The sequence below is a fragment of the Molossus molossus genome, unplaced genomic scaffold (genome assembly GCF_014108415.1).
Source record: "Molossus molossus isolate mMolMol1 unplaced genomic scaffold, mMolMol1.p scaffold_m16_p_4, whole genome shotgun sequence".
NCBI classification, from domain to species: domain Eukaryota; kingdom Metazoa; phylum Chordata; class Mammalia; order Chiroptera; family Molossidae; genus Molossus; species Molossus molossus.
In genome coordinates, this window is record NW_023425377.1 from 2282619 (window position 1) to 2302033 (window position 19415).

Below are 19415 nucleotides of genomic sequence, written 5' to 3' on the forward strand. Positions count from 1 at the left end.
ACTGTAGGACTCCTCAGGAGTAGATTTTGAAATTGTGTGTCTACTAAGGAAGTTGGCCATTTCATCTAAATTGTTGAATATATGAGCATAAAGATGTTCAAAATGTTCTCTATTCTTCTAACATCATAGGATTTGGAGAGGTGTTCCCTGATATTGGTGATATTGGTAATTTGTGATTTCTCATTTATTCCTGATCAGTCTGCTAAAGGTTTATTTATGTTTTAAAAGAACCAGCTTTCGGTTTCATTGATTTTCTGTATTATTTTTCTAATTTCATTTCATTGATTTCTGCTCATTTTCTTTACCATTTCCTTGAATCAGCTTGTTTTGGGTTTAATTAACTGTTATGGATTCTTAAGGTAAAAGCTTAGATTCTAATTTAAACATTTAGATGCTATAAATTTCCCTCTAATACGTCTGCGTCCCATACATTTGCTTTCATTTTCATTGAAAGTGCTTTTTAATTTTCCATGTGACTTCCTCTTTGACTTCATGTTCATTTTGAAGCACGTTGCTTAACTTCCAAATATTTAGGGACGTTCCACAATCTTTCCGCTGCTCTTTTCAAGTTTGACTCTTTTGGGGGTCATAAAACATGCATTTTGTGATTTCCATTATTTTTAACCTGTTTAGGTTTATTGGGGGCTTAAAATATTTATATATCAGTTAAGTTCCACATGCACCTAAAAGAACGTGCATTCTGCTGTTGGATCTGATGGTGGGTTTAAAAATTAACACCACGTAGGTCAGGCTGCTCAACGGTGGTGTGTTGTTCAGCGGTTGTGACTCCTTACTGGTTTGTCTGCTTTTTTTTAAGGAGCACTGAAATTTCCAACGATAGCAGTCGATTTTTCTGTTTTCCCTTTTAGTTTATTGATTTTGCCTCTTGTATTTTGAATCCTGCAGAACACAGTCAGGACGGTTCATTCTTCGTGGTGAATAGGTCACTTCACCAGTATGTGATGTCCCTCTTTATCACGGGCTCTGCTCCTTGGTAGGATGTCTAGTTTTCCTCATATTAATATAACCGGCCCAGATTGAGTTAAGTGTTTTCATGTCTAGTTCTCCATTATTCTACTTGTAAGGTATCTATGGCTTCATATTTAAAGTGGGGTTTTTTTGGACACCATGTAGTTGGGTCTTGCTTTTCATCCAGCTGATGATCTGTCTTCCATCGGGTTGTATAGACTATTTCCATTTCAATGTAACTATTGATATGATGGGGTTAAACTCTGCCCTCTTACTGATGATTTCTCCTTGTTTGCTCTCTTATTTTCTCCTTGTTTATTGGTTTTGCCTTTCTGCTTTGGGATTAATTTGATATTTTTATATTTACATTATTTTTTTCACCACTCTTGTCTTACTTATATCTCCTTTCAAACTTGTTTAGTGATTGTTCTGCAGCAACAAATATACATCAATAACTACAATTTATCTTAAAATATACTACATGTATAAAGAAAGAACCTTAAAACAATAATCTTCCAATCCCTCCTTTTCATCTTTTGTGCTACTATGGACATTTATTTTATTCTTCCTTATAAGGCCATCATAAATTGCTACTATTTTTCTTTGAACAATTATCTTTGAGAGTGAGTCAAAATAAGAGAAAAGGGTATTATATTTACCTTCATTTTAACCATTTCTGAAAATCATTTATTTGCATAGAGCTGAAGTTTGGGCATTTGATTACATTTTCCTTTAACATTTATTTTTCACGGTGCAGGTCTGCTAATAATGATTTCTCCCAGATTTTTATCTTTCTGAAAATGCCTTTTATCTTGCCTTTATATTTAATAGATATTTTTATAGCCCAGCAGGTATGGTTCAGTGGATTGAGAGTCATCCCATGAACTGAGAGGTCCCGGTTTGATTCCCAGTCAGGGCACATGCCAGGGTTGCAGGCTCAGTCCCCAGTAGGGGGCGTGCAGGAGGCAGCTGATCAACATTTCTCTCTCACATCAATGTTTCTATCTCTCCTTTCTTTTCTCTCCAAAAAAAAAAAAATCAATAAAAAGTATATTTAAAAAATTAATAAAAGATATTTTTATAAGACACATAGAATTCTGGGAGAATGGTTTTTTCTATCAGTACTTTAAAGCTCTTCTTCTATTGCCTTCTGGGTCGCATAGTTTCTTAAGAGAAAGCTGCTGTCACTCTCGTCTTTGTCGCTCTGTATGCGCTACATCTTTTTGTGTGTGTACCTGCAGCATCCGAACATTCTGTCTTCCATGCTAGCACCTGTTTGGCCTTTCACAATCCATGAAGAACTTTAGCTGAGTCATCCTTACTGCCTGGTGTCCATTGTCCCTCTCTCCTGTGCACTGTTACAGGTGAGCCGGCGCTCATGTCCCTGCTGCCTGGAGAGGCCCAGACTTCTTATAGCTCAGACTGCTTGGTTGCCCTGTAGCCTCAGCTTCCCTAGGGGCTCAAAAAAAAGTTATGATTTTATAGCGAGCTCAGCTTTTCCTAGTTTTCAAGTGGATGTGCTGTTCTTTCCAGCTGCCTACCTCCTAGGCTCAGCACTCGATGTGGCCATTAGCAAGCCACAGATTTTGGATGGATGCTGAGTGGGGAAGCAGAACAGTTTTCCTGGTGGCTTATGGAGGGAGGGACCCCAGGACATCACAGCCAGAGTCGAGAGCAGATGGGAAAGAGTATGACTGGGAAGAGTAGACGTGAGCGGCGTGGGTGACGTTTGCATTTTTGCATCACTGCATAATGAGACGAGCGTTTCAGGAAGGGAATAATGAGAGGTAATGTTCAACAGGACTGCGCTCTGTCCCCATGTGTCCTGTGCCGGGGGTCCTTGTCTTTGTTTCTGCACCTTGAGCCAAAGGACCCATTGGGCGTCTGCATCTTTCTTTTGAGATGAGCTCCTAGAGAGCCGGGAGCTCATTTGGTGCCCTGAAGAAAGTTTGATGGGACGGCCAGTGGGCTCACCCCCTCCAGTGGCCACATGATAACCATTCTTGAAAAGAGAGCCACGCCAAGCCACGGCCTTTTTCAAATATTTTGATCCCCAGTTGCCTACCCTATGCATCATCAACCTGTCTTCCCCTTGCCCCCCAGTGCCCACGCTCACCGTCTTCTCCCCGTTCACCAGGTTTTGTCCTAACACCACACCTTCGCTCATTTTGTTGTCCCTGGCGCGAATGCCTTTGTCAAGGCCTTTGCTCTGCAGGGGTCTGCCTTTCTCCCGGACCTGGTCCAGAGGCTCCTCATCTGGGGCCTCCCGTCCCTCCCGGGGACAGAGCTGGCTGTTCTGCCCAGTGTGCTTACTGCTGCAAAGAGAGACTTGCCTGTTTCAGTCCCATGAGTATGTCCCCTGGAATGTGACCCCCTTGAAGGCAGGCCATCCGGCAGATATCTAATTGCGTTCAATATCTGTTCAAGAAAGGAAAGAAAGTGAACAAGTTTTAAATGGTGGCCCTTGTCACAGACAGATGGAAATGTAGCCTTCAAATGAATGAACAGCAGCGTGTCTGGGGGGGGGGGTCTTCTTTTTTCCATATTAAGGATAATTGGGTTTGAAACATAGTCGCATATAGAGGGGCGTGGACTTCTAAGTGAAACCTTGTCTGATCTCAAACGCTGGGTGACTGGGGAAGAAATCAGAGAAAGCTTTGGTCTGCTCCCCTCTAGGCTCCCCAGGAAAGGCTCGCATGGATTGGGACGATCCAATCCACTTTGCCGCCTAAGCCTTAAAGAATTCGGCAACCGAAAATGAGAAGTTGCCCAATTCCGCTTCTTTGTAATGCCACCGCTAGCTCCCAGAAACATCCGTCACACTTCCCTGTCCTCCGTGAGGTAATTGCTCGAGTCCGAACAGCAGCTAAGAGTGTGTTCGTCTCTCCCCTCCTACCGTCGGTCCCGTGTCCTGGCGGCGCTGGCGCGGAGCAGTGCCCACCGCGCCCCCACAGAACGTGCAGGCGGAAGCTGTGAACTCCACGAGCATCCGGTTCCTGTGGAACCCCCCGCCTCAGCAGTTCGTCAACGGCATCAACCAGGGATACAAGGTACACGGCCTCGCCTCTGGGTGGCTGTCGCGGTGTGCCATGGCCTTGTGACCAGTGAGGAGGCCGCCTGCCCACCGTGGGGGTCACCTTGAGTCACCAAGGGTCTTGTCACCAGCTGCACTAGCTCAAAAGCTCAAGTTACTAGTTTGCAAGGGGTGGTTCTTACATAACAGAGCAGTTTCTTCTGAGAAAGGCCTTCCACTAGAATTACCAGTGGGAGACCTGTCTCGGTCGATTGGAACCAGGTCAGTACGAACCACTTCTTCCCGGAAGAGAGCCCTCTCTGAGGGGCCCAGGACCCACGTGTGACGGTGACATTTCTCTCCAGTGAGGACAGTGACTCTGCCCCCTGGGCTGCAGGGCAGCTCTGCTCACGGAACTGAGACAGTCGGTCTGAGTTTCCTCACTGAGTCTGAGACGCGGACACCTTCCCTTGTCCTCACTCACCAGAGCGTGTCACCTTCACCCGTGTCCTGGGACACACGTTCCACAAGCACAGTGTGTCTCTCCTCCTAACCCGCGTCTCCCAGCGGACCTGGAGCCCACGCTGCCCACAGTAGTCACTGTGCAGGGCGGGGGAGACCTTCAGAGACAAGCGTCATCTTGTTGCCAAACACTTGGCACCTTCAGATTAGAGAGTGTTCTTTCCTCAGACACAAGTCCATTTTCTTCCACATGTCTTCAGTTTACAGAAACACTTGTTTTTCGCTAGCAAGGCAGGCGTAGCGAGGAAGGTGCCCTGCCCCTTCTCGGGTGCCTGCGGTCAGGGCCTTAGTGAAAGACAGTCACATGATCCACCCGGGTGGTGGTGCCTTCCCGATGCCCTGTCGCCTCTGGTGGGCGAGACCAGGCCTTCATTCAGTGCCTCTGCTGAACATGCTTCGTGCCCTGCGGCCTGTCACCCGATTGCCCAGTAACCCTGGAGGCTGGTGTCACAGGAATGAAAAGTCACTCAGATACAATGTTGCCAAAACCTTGAAACAAGTCTCCTAGCAATGTGTATGGATACTATGTTTCTTTAAAATCATCATCAGTCTCCTAAAATCCTTTTCAGAAAGCGAAGGTGATATAAACTATAAACAATTAAGATGGTTCCTATTGAGTCAGGCTGTTTGAGTCAGAGAAGGTAGGTGCCTGTCTAGGGAGACATCAGGTAAAGTTTCATTGCGCTGAGTCAGTGGAACAGCAGATGGGGTCGCCTTCTTCCTTCCCGTTCAGAATCCGTGCTCTGTCACGTGCCTGTGTGACGAGAAGGTCTGAGCAGTGCCCATTACCATATGACTTAAAGTAGGTATTTCATTCACGTATGCGTATATAAAATATACATGTTTGTAGTCAATAATCCATGAGATCTCTTTTCAACTCAGTATTTTTCAGTAAGATTATAAATGTTAGATTTATGGAGTTTCTTAATCATGACTTTGAAGATAAATTTCAAAATAAAATTCTGATGCATACTTGAAGGTGTGCAATTAAAATGGATCTCTTTTCAAACGTTCCCTCCCAGCTCCTGGCGTGGCCCGCCGATGTCCCCGAGGCCGTCACTGCCGTCACCATTGCTCCGGACTTCCACGGAGTCCACCACGGCTACATCACCAGCCTGAGGAAGTTCACCGCGTACTTCACGTCAGCCCTGTGCTTCACCACGCCCGGGGACGGGCCCCCGAGTGCGCCCCAGCTCGTCTGGACTCACGAAGACAGTGAGTGTGCCTTTGCCGGGGGTCTTGTTTTTTTCAATTGATTTTTTAGAGAGAGAGGAGAGGATAGAGAGAGAGAAACATCGATGTGAGAAAGAAACATTGATTAGCTGCTTCCTGCACCCCCTGCTGGGGATGGAGCCTGCAACCCAGGCATGTGCCCTGACCAGGAATCGAACCAGAACCTCTCAGTCCCTGGGACAGTGCTCAGTCCACACTGGCCTGGCTTTGCCGCAGGTCTTAGCGGCGGCCGAGTCCATTGTCGGGGGGTTGGCACCACTGCCATATCCAACACTGCGCCAGAGTGGAGGCGGGTCATGGGGAAACTCCATGTCTCAGAACTTCTGTGGTCCTCTTGCCCTGGGGGCGGGGCTGGCGGTCCTCTTGTCCTAGGGGCGGGGCTGGTGGTCCTCTTGCCCTGAGGGCGGGGCTGGCGGTCCTCTTGCCCTGGGGGCGGGGCTGGCGGTCCTCTTGTCCTAGGGGCGGGGCTAGCGGTCCTCTTGCCCTCGGGGGCGGGGCATTGAAAGCATCCGTAACAGCCCTGGCCAGTTTGGCTCAGCGGTTAGAGCGTCGGCCTGCGGTCTGGAGAGACCTGGGTTCGGTTCCCGCTAAGGGCACGTACTTCGGTTGCAGTTTGTCCCCGGCCCTGGTTGGTCGTGCGGGTGGCAGCCATTCGATGTGTCCCTTCACGTCGATGTTTCTGTCTGTCTCTCCCTTCCTCTCTCTCCCTCCCACTCTATCTGTACAAAAAATGGGAAAATATCCTCGGGTGAGGATAAAAAAAAAAAAAAAAAAAAGAAAGCATCCGTAACAGTAGACGAAGGTGGTCCGTGGAGAGTGAAAGTGGCCACAGGAAGGGGCAGAGGGCGGGAGAGAATCTAGTCCCACCCGAGATCCGCCTTCGGTCCTGCTGTACCTCTCTGCCCGGTTTCATCTTCCAACCCCTCGCCCCCTTCTGGAGCCCCCCGTGCCCCAGCCCTGCTTCCCTGGCGCTCACAGGGACATCTCCCCAGCAGAGCCCAGCCCCTGACTTTCCAGCGTCCCCATCTGGTCAGCGACCCCAGCTGCTCTGCTCTCCGGCTAGCGACGCCTCTGGAACATGTCCTCTCACGACACTGTCCCGAGAGAGCAAGCCCAGTACGCACAGACTCGTCCACAGGGATGTTCATGACAATGATCAGTAATTGAAAAAAAGAAAAGCATTCCTAGGCGTCAGAGGGGACAAATTATGGAATGACAATGTGCTGAGTACTTTGTAGTGATTAAAAAGTTTTAAGAGAAAACTGATCATGATCTAATGCTACATAAAAAACAAAACAGTGTACAAAACTATCTGAGACCCAGACTGTATAAAAACACACTTGTCTGAATACCCTGAGCTGAGAAAAGACCTTGAAGGAAATGTCACCATTTTGACAGTTACTGTCTCCATGTGGCATGATTACGGGTACGTTTTACATTTTTACACATGAGAGTTCTCATTTCTACAGTGAGTGCGTTCTTTGTTTATAGGGAGAATTAAAACTAGCGAAAGGTTCTTTAAAGGTCATGTAGGGCTGGCACTGTGTCCTCCAGCGTCCCGTCCCTCCAGTCTGCCTCACCGACTGTGCTGCCACTGGGTCTCCCGGTGCTCTTTCCTTCCACATAAATGGCTGCCCCCCAACCTCTCACGCCCCCACACTCCGGGCCTGGCTTTCACCCCCCCCACTCTGCTGCCGTGGACACAGGTCCTGGTCACACTGGGACACGGGAGGGTTCTTGGTGCTCTGAGACCCCTGACCTTCCTCCCAGGAAAAGAAATAAAAAGTGCCTCCGTCGCTGTTCACTGGAGCGTGTCCCCGGCCTCTGGCCTGCCGTCTGCCTGCCGTCCTGCAGCCCTCGTTCAGACGGCGACGGGCTCACATGCAGCCTGAGAGCCGATACTGAGGTCCCCCCTCCACTGGCCCCGTTCTCCTGCTGGTAACATCGAGACTCATCCCATCCCACTGTGTGAGTGTGTGTGTGTGTGCGTGTGTGTGCGTGCGTGTGTGAACGTGTGGGTGTGAGGGTGTCTGTGAGTGTGTGAACGTGTGGGTGTGAGGGTGTCTGTGAGTGTGTGTGTAAACGTGGGTGTGAGGGTGTCTGGTGTGTGTGTGTGAACGTATGGGTGTGAGTGTGTGAGAGTGTGTGTGTGTGTGTGTGTATCTGTCACTACAGTCAAGACACAGAATGGTTTCATCAAACAAGGGTTCTTCTTTTGCAGCCATATATGCCCATTTTGCTTCCTTTCTTCCTTTCTGATCTATGTGCCTTCTATTTCTTTTCCTTGCCTGGTTCTTGATCTCAGCAGGAAAGAATTTAGTCTTTCATTGTTAATTATGACGTTTTTACATCTGTTCTTTATCAGGCGGGGGCAATTCTCTGTTACTAACTTGCTGAGAGCTTTTATCATGAATACATGTTGATTTTTTTTAATTGCTTTTACTGCATCAATTGATATGATCCAGTGATTTTTCTTTTTAGCTTGTTGACTGATAGGGTTGATTGATTTTCACTTGTTGAACCAACCTTGCATACTTGGAGTAAATCCCACTTGGTCATAATGTGTAATTATTTATTATGTTTCTGGATTCAGTTTGCTCATACTTTTTGGAGGATGTTTTACATCTAAGTTCACAAGAGATATTGGTCTATACTTCTACTTTTCTGGACTCACTTTGTCTGGTTTTGGTATCAGGGTAAGGCTGGCCTCATAAGATAAGTTTGGAAGTGTTCCATCCTCTTCTGTTTTCTGGAAGAGATTGTGTAAAATTGGTGTTAATTCATCTTTAAATGTTTGGTAGAATTTTCCAGTGAAGTCCTCTGGGCCTGGGGATTTCTTTGGGGGACGCTTTTAAATTATAAACTAAATTTCTCTAATGGTTATAGTACTGTTCCATTGTCCCATCTTGGAAGAGTTTTGGTCGTTTGTTATTTTCAAGGAATCCTCGAAGTTGTTGAATTTGTAAGTGTCAGGTTGTTGGAAGTATTTGCTCCCTTATTGGCTTCTTAATGGCTGAGGATTGTAGTCATATTCTCTGATATTGGGGATCTGTTTCTTTTGGGTTTTTTGTTTGCTGTTTGTGTTTGTTTTGTCATTATTGCTAGAGATTTATTAATTTTGTTGATCTTTTTTGAAAAAAACAGATTTTTATTTCATTAATTTTTCTCTATTTTCCCATTTTCAATTTCATTAATTTCTGCTATTATTATGTCCTTCCTTCTGCTCTCTTTGGAGTTATTTTGCTCTTCTTCAGTTTCTTGAAGTAAGCATTGAGATTATTTCAAGCTGTCTTCATTTCTAATGTGAACATTTAGTGCTATAAATTTTCCTTTCACACTGCTTTAGCTGCATCCCACATATTTTGATATTTTGTGTTTCATATTCATTAAATTTTATGTATTTTTATTTATTTTGACACTTGCTTTTTCACCCATAGATTATTTACAAGTATGCTATTTAATTTCCAGGTGTTGGAGATTTTTCTATTGTCTTTCTGCTATTGACTTCTAGCTTAATTATATTATGATCAAAGAACACACTTTGTATAATTTCAATTTATTAAATTTATTGAGGTTAGTTTTGTGGCCTGGTATATGATCGACCTTAGTGAACATTTTGTGAGTCTTGAAAAAACTAACGTGTGTTCTGCTGCAGAATCTGCTTTTCAATCATGAACTTTATAAACCCTTCATCAGGGTTTAGGAGTAAAGGAGAAAGTTGAACAAGTTTAAACTTTACCTTCAAAAACAAAGTTACGGCTTCTTGTGAAGCCCTGTGCCTTCTTGTGCCTATCATAATTACAGGTGATTGTCTCAGCCAGCCATCTATGCAACATACAAACATGTGTGTCGTCACACTCACACGTTGGTGGGATGCCTGTCATATGCCCCGTAGCCAGCTGGGTGGTGAAGGGGTTGCAGAGGTCAGTAAGCACAGCCTCTGCCCTTGGAGCTCCGAGCCGAATCGGATGTGAGGTGGACATGACTGAGGTCAGTGCCGCTGAGGAAGGAGGTCCATGGTCACCCAGTGAAGAGTGACAAAAACTCCTGGGTGGGTCGGGTAAGTGCAGGAGAGCAGGTGACAGTTGAACGTGAGCTTTCTGTGCAGGGAATGGAAGAGGACATCCAGGCAGAAGAAGTAGTGTCCACGGAGCAAAGCGAGAAGAGTGTGTGAGGAAGCGCGAGGTGCTTCGGATGTGGGGGGGAGCAGAGGCCCAGCAGAGAGGCCGGAGCTGACCCGGAAGGGCACCCACTGCAAGTCCGGGCGCGAGGGGGCCACGCAGGGTTTGCATGAGCAGTGCTGTTTGAGTGGGTTGTGGCTTCAGTGCTCTGTGGGGGCAGGGCTGTGTGAGGATGGACCGAGACGAAGGTGAAGGAGCCTGGGAAGAAGACCCAGCAGTGCAGGCAGCAGCAGGGAGTCTCGAGACACCACAGAGACTGGGGCCCGTTGGATCTGGGAGACGGGAGAAGGAATTCTCCAGGACGACTCCACGTGTGACTGTGCAGATGGCGATGCCAAGAACTAAAATGTGGGATCAGGTCCAGGGTGCGGTCGCCGGCGCCTGTGGGACATCTAGGTGGACGTGATCGATGGGCAGCAGAGAGTCCACAGTCGATCTGAGAGTCGTAGCAGTCGGGATCAGGATCTCACTTTCCAAGTCACGGTTAGGGGCCCCGTGAGCACAGAGCTGAGGGAAAGAGGAAGGCCTTTGTGTGAGCAGGTGCCTGTTTCTCGTTGCTAGAACCAGGAGCTGTGGGCCACCTGAGCTTCACGGAGATCCTGGGCACATCGCTCAAGGTCAGCTGGCAGGAGCCCCTGGAGAAGAATGGCATCATTGCGGGTAAGTGGCCCTGTCCCCCGAAAAGAAGCCGGTTTGCCCAACACCAGGACACGGGTGTGCTTCTAACAGAATGACGGCAGAGCGCACGGGCGTCTGCGGCAGCAGGCAGGGCCCAGTCCCCACGCCCAGGGTGCGGCCACCAAGAGCCCCGCTCCTTTGGGGGCATTTTCCTGCTTGGGCTCCAGCTCTGAGCTCAGAGAATTGGTCTCCTTTCATCGTCTTAGCAAACCTCTAGTCTCTTTGATCAACAAGAATTGGTCATTTTAGGGTGTCTTCTCTCAAGTGTATTCATCTCCCTTGATTCTCATAGCAACGCAGCAAATATTGATGTGACCAATTTATAGATGATGACACAGCCTCGGGAGGGGGAGGGGACCTTTCCTCCCTTCGTTCAGCGATGGGCCACTGGGTGCCCGTGTGGCAGGCACTCTGCTCCCAGGCCGTGGAGCGAGTCGTGGCCGTGACACTGACACGCCACGTCCTGGCCAGTCCGGCAGCCGGCGAGGGGCCAGAGCAGGATGGAGCCGGGTGTCCTCGCTCCCTGCGTCCTTCACAGTGTCCTCGGGGGACCCCAGTGTGAGCAGGCAGCTGGCGTGGGCTCCGAGGGGTGCAGGGCTCTGGCTTCTGTGTCTCTGGGACCAGCTCAGCTTTTGTACGGTTTTAACGGTTTTATTTTATGGAACTTTCTGAAAAGCCTTTCAGGTCACAGCTTAATTTAAACCTTGGTTTGAAAGAATCATTGTAGGTGTGATGAAGCCAGCACAGGCCTTGGCCTCAGGAGTTGGGGGGCCCGCGCTCCTCTCCCGACTGCTCCGGCAGCTCCGCTCAGCTCGGAACCTGCACCTTCAGCCCGGGGCGTCTGCCCCCCACCCCACCCCCGCCACGGGCTGCGGGCTGAGCCGGTGACGTGCTGCCCGGAGCGGCTCGGGGGCTTTGCCTGTCAAGCCAGCACTTCCTGTCCATACAAGTTGGCCCCGTTTCCTGGACACTGTCCCTGCAGGCACTCTGGGAGGACACGCCACCCCATGCCAGGAGCAGGGCACCCACCCAGCCTTCCGGCAGGTGGGCCTGGCCCCTGACCAAGCCCTTCCCATCCCACTGGCGAGTGTTCAGGGCTGAGCCCTGCTGTCCTTCAGTCCGGGGTTTTGTTGTCTAACCACCTCCTGCCCTGGGGCACCGAGAGCCTGCAGGGAGGAACCGTCTGCCCACCGCCCGGCTGCAGGGCTCAGGCCCCTTCCTCCCCGCTGTGGCCTGGAGAGCAGGGACCTTGTCTGACTTTCAGCAGCCACACAAGGTGCTCTTGTAACTGTCCCCTGAGACCTTGGGCGGTCATGTCCCAGGGTCGGGTGGCCGGCAGGGAGTGGGGCCAGGTGTGTTCATTTCCTCCCTGAAGGAAATGGCCCTGAGCTCCTGGTGTCCCTGGCGGGGTGCACACCTGGGCCCCGCCCAGGACCTGCCACCCTAACCTTCTGGTCCACACTAGTTGTCATGTGGCACTTGCTCTCTCATCGCAACAACCCCCAAAACTCAGCTTCTCAAAAGCAGGGTGTCTCCAAAGATGTGTGGCACTCAGATCCTAAAACTGTGAACCGCTCCAGCAAATCCCAGACGCAGGGGATGCACCCTGCCCAGTGCCCTGCACTGCCCCCGGGGGCCGCGCCCTGCCCCAAACTCTCCTTCCTGTCCGTCCCCCAGATCACCTCCCGGGGCATCTCAGACATCCAAGCCCAACCAGTACCCTGGGGAACCGCACATCCAGATTCTATCAGGACACCTGGACCCTCACTTATAAATAGAATGAACATGGGGATCGGTTCTGCCCTCGAGAAGCTGATGTTCGAAACCCCCTCTTTAGAAAATCTGCAGCCCCGCGATGGGGCATCACCTTTGCGTCCTAGAGGCTGCTTCGCGCAGGGCTGCTGGGCTGCTGTGACCGGAAGGCCTCCCGGCTGACAGAGGGGGCCTCAGGGTGACGTGGCTCTGACCCCGGCAAAGCAGCAGAAACGACCCAGAGCAGGGGGGACAGAACCCTCAGGCCAGCCCCACAGGGCCCGCCATCCTGAAGGAAGGCCCCGGGCACAGCCCTCCCTGGGCCAGGGCCGCACTCGCCAGGGCTCGAGGCCCAGCTGGTGAGAGGCTGGGCCTTCACACGGTCTCCAGGTTCCACGCCTGGGGGGACACCTGGTGGACGCTCCCACTCAGGGCTTCCTTTCCCGCAGCAGCACACGGAGCCGCCCTGTGCCTTCCGAGCGCACGCTCACGCCGTCGCTGTGAATCGTGCAGGAGGGCCCCGGGTGCGCCATCTGAGTGGAGCCGACACCCCACGGCAACGCGGCGGTTGCCAATACCCCCAATTTATGATCATCTGTTCCCACCAGCTAACAGGGCTTAATGAGCTCATTTCCGCGCTTTATGTAAGCAAACGCCCGCGGTTACAAGCCGCAGCCCTCGTTCACTGTGGAGCTTGGCCTTCAGAGCTGGCTTCTCAGAGCCGGAGTCGGCGGCGGCGGCCTGTCCTCCAACCCTGGGCTGGGCGCAGAGAGCCAGTCCCGGCACGGGGCCTGCAGAGCCTCCGGCACACGCTCTCTTCCTCTCAGTGGCCACATGGTCCTCATGTCACTTCGTCTGGCCTTTGGCAGCCACACTGTGGAACATGCCCAGAATCCACACGGACGCCTGCGCTATGGGCAGGGTGTGGAGTGCAAGGTCGCCTAGAGTTGAGACCTGGTGCCATGTCCTCGGCCCCCAGCATCCCTCCCGGCACCTCCCAGTGACCCCTGGCCTCAGTGACTCCCCCTTGCACGAGACAGGGCAGCACCCCGAGTCGACCTGGCTCCCGGGGCTCGGGCAGACAGAACCACAGCACTGTTCCCTGCTGAAGGCGGAGTGTGTTACCGAGTGGAGCAAAAGAGAGGCCGTGTGTGGGCAAACCTGGCCCCCAAGCCGCTGTCGGGAAACGCTGATGCGGCGCCCGCGGCCGGCCCTCCGACGCCTCCTGGAATGCAGGCTGTCGGCCGTCAGGGGCAGCAGGCGCAGGCGGTGCCCTTCAGTCGGCCCTTCACGCGGCCACTGCGTCCAGACGCCTGCAGGAAAGCCCAGTGCGTAGCCCGGTGCAGGCGAGCAGCCCCTGTGCCTCCGCTGACGTTCGGGGCCAGGAGAGGGGTGCCGAGCAGGACATCCCGCCGCCCCAGCAGGTTGCCCATTTCACCCACATTGTAGGTCCAGCACCTCCCACTCTGCCTCCGCAAACTGTGATGTATGAGGCCCGGGATGCACACGGACAGTCTGTGATTGGGTGCACCGCTCTCCTGCACAGGGTTTACTTCAGATCAACAGAAAATTATTTCTGAAGCTCCCTGGGTCCTTAGTCTCAGTTCAGGGCCCCCTGGAGCAGGTAGGAGGCCCATGGGAGGTGCCGGATCCTGGCTCTCTCCCCTCACCCTCGCCTGCCAGAGCCGGAGGAAACATTCACAACCCAAGCTTCCACGCACACTCCCAGATGCTGTGCACAAACCCAGGGCTTCGTACCCCCACATGCCACAGGCCTGCCCGTCTGTGTGCGGAGGTCTCTCCCGCCCTCGGAGCTGGCGTGGCGGGGGCCCAGCTGGGGCAGGCAGGTCTCCGCCTGATGCAGAGAGAGCCTTGCTCTGCTGCCCACTGAAAATGGAGAACTGCTCTCGAACAAGCAGGGTGGTCTGACGGACGAGGCTGTCCCTAACCAAGCCTGCCCCTCCTGTGCGTGCCGAGGGGACCCGGTCCCGAAGTAGTTCAGTTTCCCGGGGTAACCCACAAGGTCAGCGATGGCTTTCGCGTTTGCTTGCACACATCCAGACCCCGGAGAGGAGGCGCCTGCGTGGGGCGCACGAGGCACAAGTGCGCGGCCCACCCGGCGTGCTGGGTGCTCCTGGTCCGTGGTTCTCCGCTTGTTAAAGGGGATGAGGGGGCTCCGCCTGGGACTCAGTTAATGACTATGTGTGAGGGCTCCGAACCCCACAGGAGCGTTGTGAACTCCCCACGTGTGTGAGGTCATTAAGAATTAGTGCCTGCAAGGGTTGTCTCTTTTTTAATTGTACAGTTAGTCCAGAATTCTGAATTAGCAAAAAGAGAAGAACAGATTGATTTGGACGCATCCTGATTTTAGTGCCAGGAGAACGAGAGACGTCGGCTCCAGAGGGTGGCAAGGAGGAGGGGTGGGAGCCAGAGAAGGGCAGTGGTGAGTGTCACCAGAGAGATGAGGCCTGCCGGGCAGGCTGGGTCCTGTGCACAGAGGGTTAGCAGTTGGCGGGGCCTGGGGCGGGGCCTAGAAGCCAGGAGCAGCCTTCAGGCAGTCAGTAGCTGCTGTAACTTGGGGAGCGCCCATGTGCACTGGGGCACCCAGTGATAGGACCACCCTGCCTGCCCTGCCTGGCGTCCCCAGCAGGGGCCCCGTGCCAGCACACAGAAGCTGCTGGGCCGTAAGAGGCCCGAAGGACAGGCAGCAGCTTCTGACATTAATTTTTTTTTTTTTATATTAAAGTCTCTAGACACTGCCCTCTAAATGCATGTTTACCTGAAGTACAAGTTCCTAACTATATTTATCGCTTTCATCAGAACGAGAAGGAGCGTTAGGACGCCTCCTAGAGCCTCTGTATCCCCGAGTTTATTGACTGGAAAGGAGGGAAAACAAGCGTTTTCAGCGGTTTCCCTCTGCCTCTGGGCCCGGGAGCTCTTTCCATCATGGTCCCCGGTCCAGGAGACACTCATCCGGGCTCTCTGATCACATCAGCGCCCTCCGAGGGGCTGATTCAGGAGTTGGCTGGGTCTTTTTTCTCTGCGCCCCAAACCACGATGGAATGGAGGTTGAATAAATTGTGGTTATGAGTCCCCGCTGGACTGAGCCGAGTGGAGGGAAAATCAGGTTTCGCTGGGAAGACGGGCCGGAGGGCGGCGGGCTGGGGAGAGCTCGGGCGTTCCTTCTGGAGGGGAGCGCCCCCCCGTGGAGGCCGGTCAGTTACTCCTGGGGAGCAGGGGCCGTGCCCACAAATTAGGCGCAGCCAGGAGTGAGCTGCTGATTTAGGGCACTGTAGGGTGAAAATATGAGCTTATAAAAATGGAAATAGCGCTGAAATACAGCTGTAATTTGACAAGAGAAGGTTAAATTTGCACACAGCAGGCTGGCAGGCATCACTCTTCAGCTCTCGCTGCAGGTCCTGCAGTTACCCACGTGCCACATGGGCCCTGTCCTCCTCGGACCCCTGTGGCACAGGACAGGCCCACAACTGAGGAGGGGTGGTGGAGGTTTCTGGGGGCACCGAGATGGAGGCCTGACTGCAAGGTGCACTTTGCAAGGGCCGTGGCCCCATCAGACCTCTGCAGATCCGCAGACATGCTGGCGCGGCCTCACAGCTGCCCTCGGCTTTGGGAGACCCCGCTAACCCTGTGCTGCCCCCCAGGCTACCGGATCTCCTGGGAGGTGTACGGGAGGAATGACTCCCGGCTCACAGACACCCTCAACAGCACGACGCACGAATACAAAATCCAAGGGCTGTCTTCGCTCACCACCTACACCATCGAAGTGGCTGCCGTCACAGCAGTGGGCGCTGGCCTGGTGACCTCGTCCACCATTTCCTCCGGCGTGCCCCCAGGTCAGTGAGAACAGGCTGCGGCTTCCCTCTCCTTCCCCGTAGGGTTCAGGTGCTTGCTGGGAGGAGACCCTCCCTTGAGAGGGGGTCAGCATCCTGCCGAGCTGGTGGGGGTACACGGAGGACGATCCCCCGTCAGCCTGCTTCCCAGTGTCTTCTGACCACAACCTGACCTCTCCCCTGTGGGACCGGGTGAAGGGGATGGCTGGTGGGCGGGAGGGGAGACAGGCCCCGCCTCCCCGCAGGGGACACCACACAGAAGGAAAGTGCAGGCCTGTGTGTGAGAGAGAGTGGGAAGCATTGGTGTTAAAATTAAAAATAGTGTCAATGAAAGAAATGTCCAAACCTGTAGAAAATTTTTATAAGAACTTGCGTTTAAGCCACAGTGATGACAGTTGCAGGAAGCAGCACCGGAGTACCCTGAGAGTGCGTTTTGCGGTTTCCCCCGTGCGTTTGGAGCTGAGCGGGAGCGGGGAAATCCCGGGGAGGTGGCGAAGGCAGGGCAGGGATCAGGGTGCAGGGCCACATGCGCCTCTAGGCAGCCGCGCCTCGCGGGTCTGGAACGAGGGCTCTCTGCCATTTCAAAGGCGTGCTCACCTCGAAGCGCAGAAACAGTGGACAGGCTGCTTCAAACCCTCCCCCTGAAGAAGCTGTGGGCCTGGATGTAACCCCACCATGGCCTGACCCCGCCACGGCGTGACCCCACCACGGCCTGACCCCGCCACGGCCTGACCCCGCCACGGCCTGACCCCGCCACGGCCTGACCACGTCATGGTGTGACCCCGCCACGGCGTGACCCGCCACGGCCTGACCCCACCACGGCGTGACCCCGCCACGGCCTGACCCCGCCACGGTGTGACCCCGCCACGGCATGACCAGCTGGGGGTTTATGATCAGATCACTCCGTGGGGTTGTTCTCCATGGGACCCCTTTCTCGTACACAATGGGAAGCATATGACTTTATTCCATCAACGAAACAGTTACCACCTGGGTTTGAGATGAGAAGGGCAGGAGGAGGAGGTGAGGAGGTGGAGACGGAGAGACAGCGAGAACGTGGGGGCACGTTGGTGCCCCGCCCGCAGCTGCCCTTCTGTCCTGAAGTCACATCCTGACCCGCCCCCGGGAGACTGCTGCTCAGCTTCCTCCCCACGGTCAGCGTGGACATGGAAAGTGCAGGCTTCTCGGAGGAGCCCACGGTCCCCGTGAGAAGGGACTGGGGGGCCTCAGCCCCGTTCTGTACTTAGAATTGTGGGTCTCTCGCCGTTTGGAAGGTATCGATTCACCTTCTCTTGGTCGCTGAGAACCCGCCTGCAGAACGGCCTCCGGTGCGGCCCAGGTGTGGGCGGGGCCGCACGTTTGGAAAGCCGTTGAAGATTCGTTTATTGAGCATCGATAGCCACTTCCCAAAGCGCATGTTTAAAATACCGTCAGTACTTCAATAAGTGGTGATGATGGTGCCTGTCGTCACACTTGTTGGAAATGGCTTACATACAGTGTCAGGCGTGACTGGAGCACGCGTGTGAGCAGGGTCCCCGGGAAGGTTTGGACCCTGTCCAGCTGGGGCAGAAGCAGGCTCACTGACCCTGGAAGGCCTCGGACCCCGCTTTCCTGGGACCCACGCTGCCCTGGGGCTGCAGGGTGGGAAGGAGCAGAGAGCTGGGGCCCGGCTGTGCTCAGTGGCCTCTGACAGTCCCAGGTCAGGTCACCTGGAGCTGGAGACCACCCCGGGGCCTCCTGGAGCATCCTCAGCGTTGGCCGGGAGGAAAGTCGTGATGACGACCACGTTGAGTGTATTCTGGTCGCTGTGCTTGAAGCTGAAGTCTGTTAGTGGCTGAAGGACCATGTTAAGAATCCAGAGAGCTCAGAAATACAAAGAAAAGAGTCACTTGCCCTTCGATGTACACACTTCCTGCTTCAGACTCATTAAACTAGGAGTGGAAAGGCCCCTGGAGGCCCGAGCCCTGCCCGTGCGGTGGTTCTAGTCCCTGTCAAGACGGCTCTGAACGTCCTGACAAGGGCGCACCGGGGAGCCAGGCCTCCGAGAGCGTGCGGCCCCGCGGCCTTCTCTCTGCTCGGCTGCGCCCCTGTCCCTCCTCTGTCCGTCTTTCTCTAGAGAGCTTACACTGCACGCTGACATGCGAGCTGTCACTCTGAATGCAGGGCATCTCCGGAGCCAGACGGGCTTTGGGGGAGGAGCCTGGCACAGGTGAGCTCCATGCCGGGCCCTCGGAACACACCTTTCGTAACCGAGTTGCCAGAGCAACCGCACAGCCAGAGTGGGGAGAGTTCTGCCCTTTCCCCCAAAGGCAGTTGTCTTGGAAACCAGACCCAAGGCCCCTGAGGCTCAGGACCTGCCCACCTACCGCGGCTGCCTGGAGATACCGGGTGTGCATTCCTCCACCCTCCCCTGCTCGGCTCTCCAAGGCACCAGGGTCATCGTCCAGGGCGGGCGGCGCTCGGCTGTCTCTGTTCTTCGAGGGCCCTTCATCCATCCTTCCTTCACTCGGCAAGCACCTCGAGTCTGCCCTCCGGGAGGTCACACTGATGTCTCCTGATGCCACGTGCCATGGCTCGGGGTCTAATAGGTGCCCCTATAAAGTATGAGTCGTGCTGTGATCACGTTTCTGGGGAAGCCTGCTTCTCCCTGGTTTCGAAAACAAATCTTTGGAGCACGAAGGCATTTGAAAGCGTTTACTTGCTGACGTGTTTGGCACATTCCGAGCTGCGACCGAATGTAAGTCTGTGCCTGTCCTCTCATGTACCCCTAGAGCTCCCTGGAGCCCCGTCCAACCTGGTCATCTCCAACATCAGCCCCCGCTCAGCCACTCTGCAGTTCCGGCCGGGCTACGACGGGAAGACGTCCATCTCCCGGTGGATCGTGGAGGGCCAGGTATGCGCCTCACGAGGTGGGGGCTGGGGTCTCCGAAGAGGGATCCCGGCAGCTGAGTCCGATCCTTTGCCGTGATTAGTCAACCGCTGCATGGAGCTGACCCAGGGCGGTTGGTGGGGCAGCCGTGCCGGCAGGAGAACCGGAGACGCACCACAACTGGGTGCTGGGGCCGGGGAGGGAAGAGGAGGGGACCTGAGAGGTCAGACTGGAGTCTCGTTGGATGAAGGAGGAAGTGGAGGGAAGAGTTAAAACAGCTTGTTGATCCAAAGGGCATCCAGAGTCTGAGAGCAGGTGATTGACAACTCGATCAGTTAGCAACCAAACAC

At 53.5% G+C, this 19415-nt stretch overlaps 1 protein-coding gene across 1 annotated transcript in view; it reads left to right on the forward strand.

The window, feature by feature from the left end:
- The window catches only part of SDK1 (sidekick cell adhesion molecule 1), a 370727-nt gene that overhangs the window by 274326 nt on the left and 76986 nt on the right, over positions 1 to 19415 (forward strand). Inside the window, exons 18-22 of the mRNA XM_036242102.1 lie at positions 3904 to 4019; positions 5527 to 5719; positions 10480 to 10578; positions 16011 to 16202; positions 18968 to 19089. Of these exons, the coding sequence (XP_036097995.1) occupies positions 3904 to 4019; positions 5527 to 5719; positions 10480 to 10578; positions 16011 to 16202; positions 18968 to 19089 (722 nt within the window). The remainder of the gene's footprint in view (positions 1 to 3903; positions 4020 to 5526; positions 5720 to 10479; positions 10579 to 16010; positions 16203 to 18967; positions 19090 to 19415) is intronic.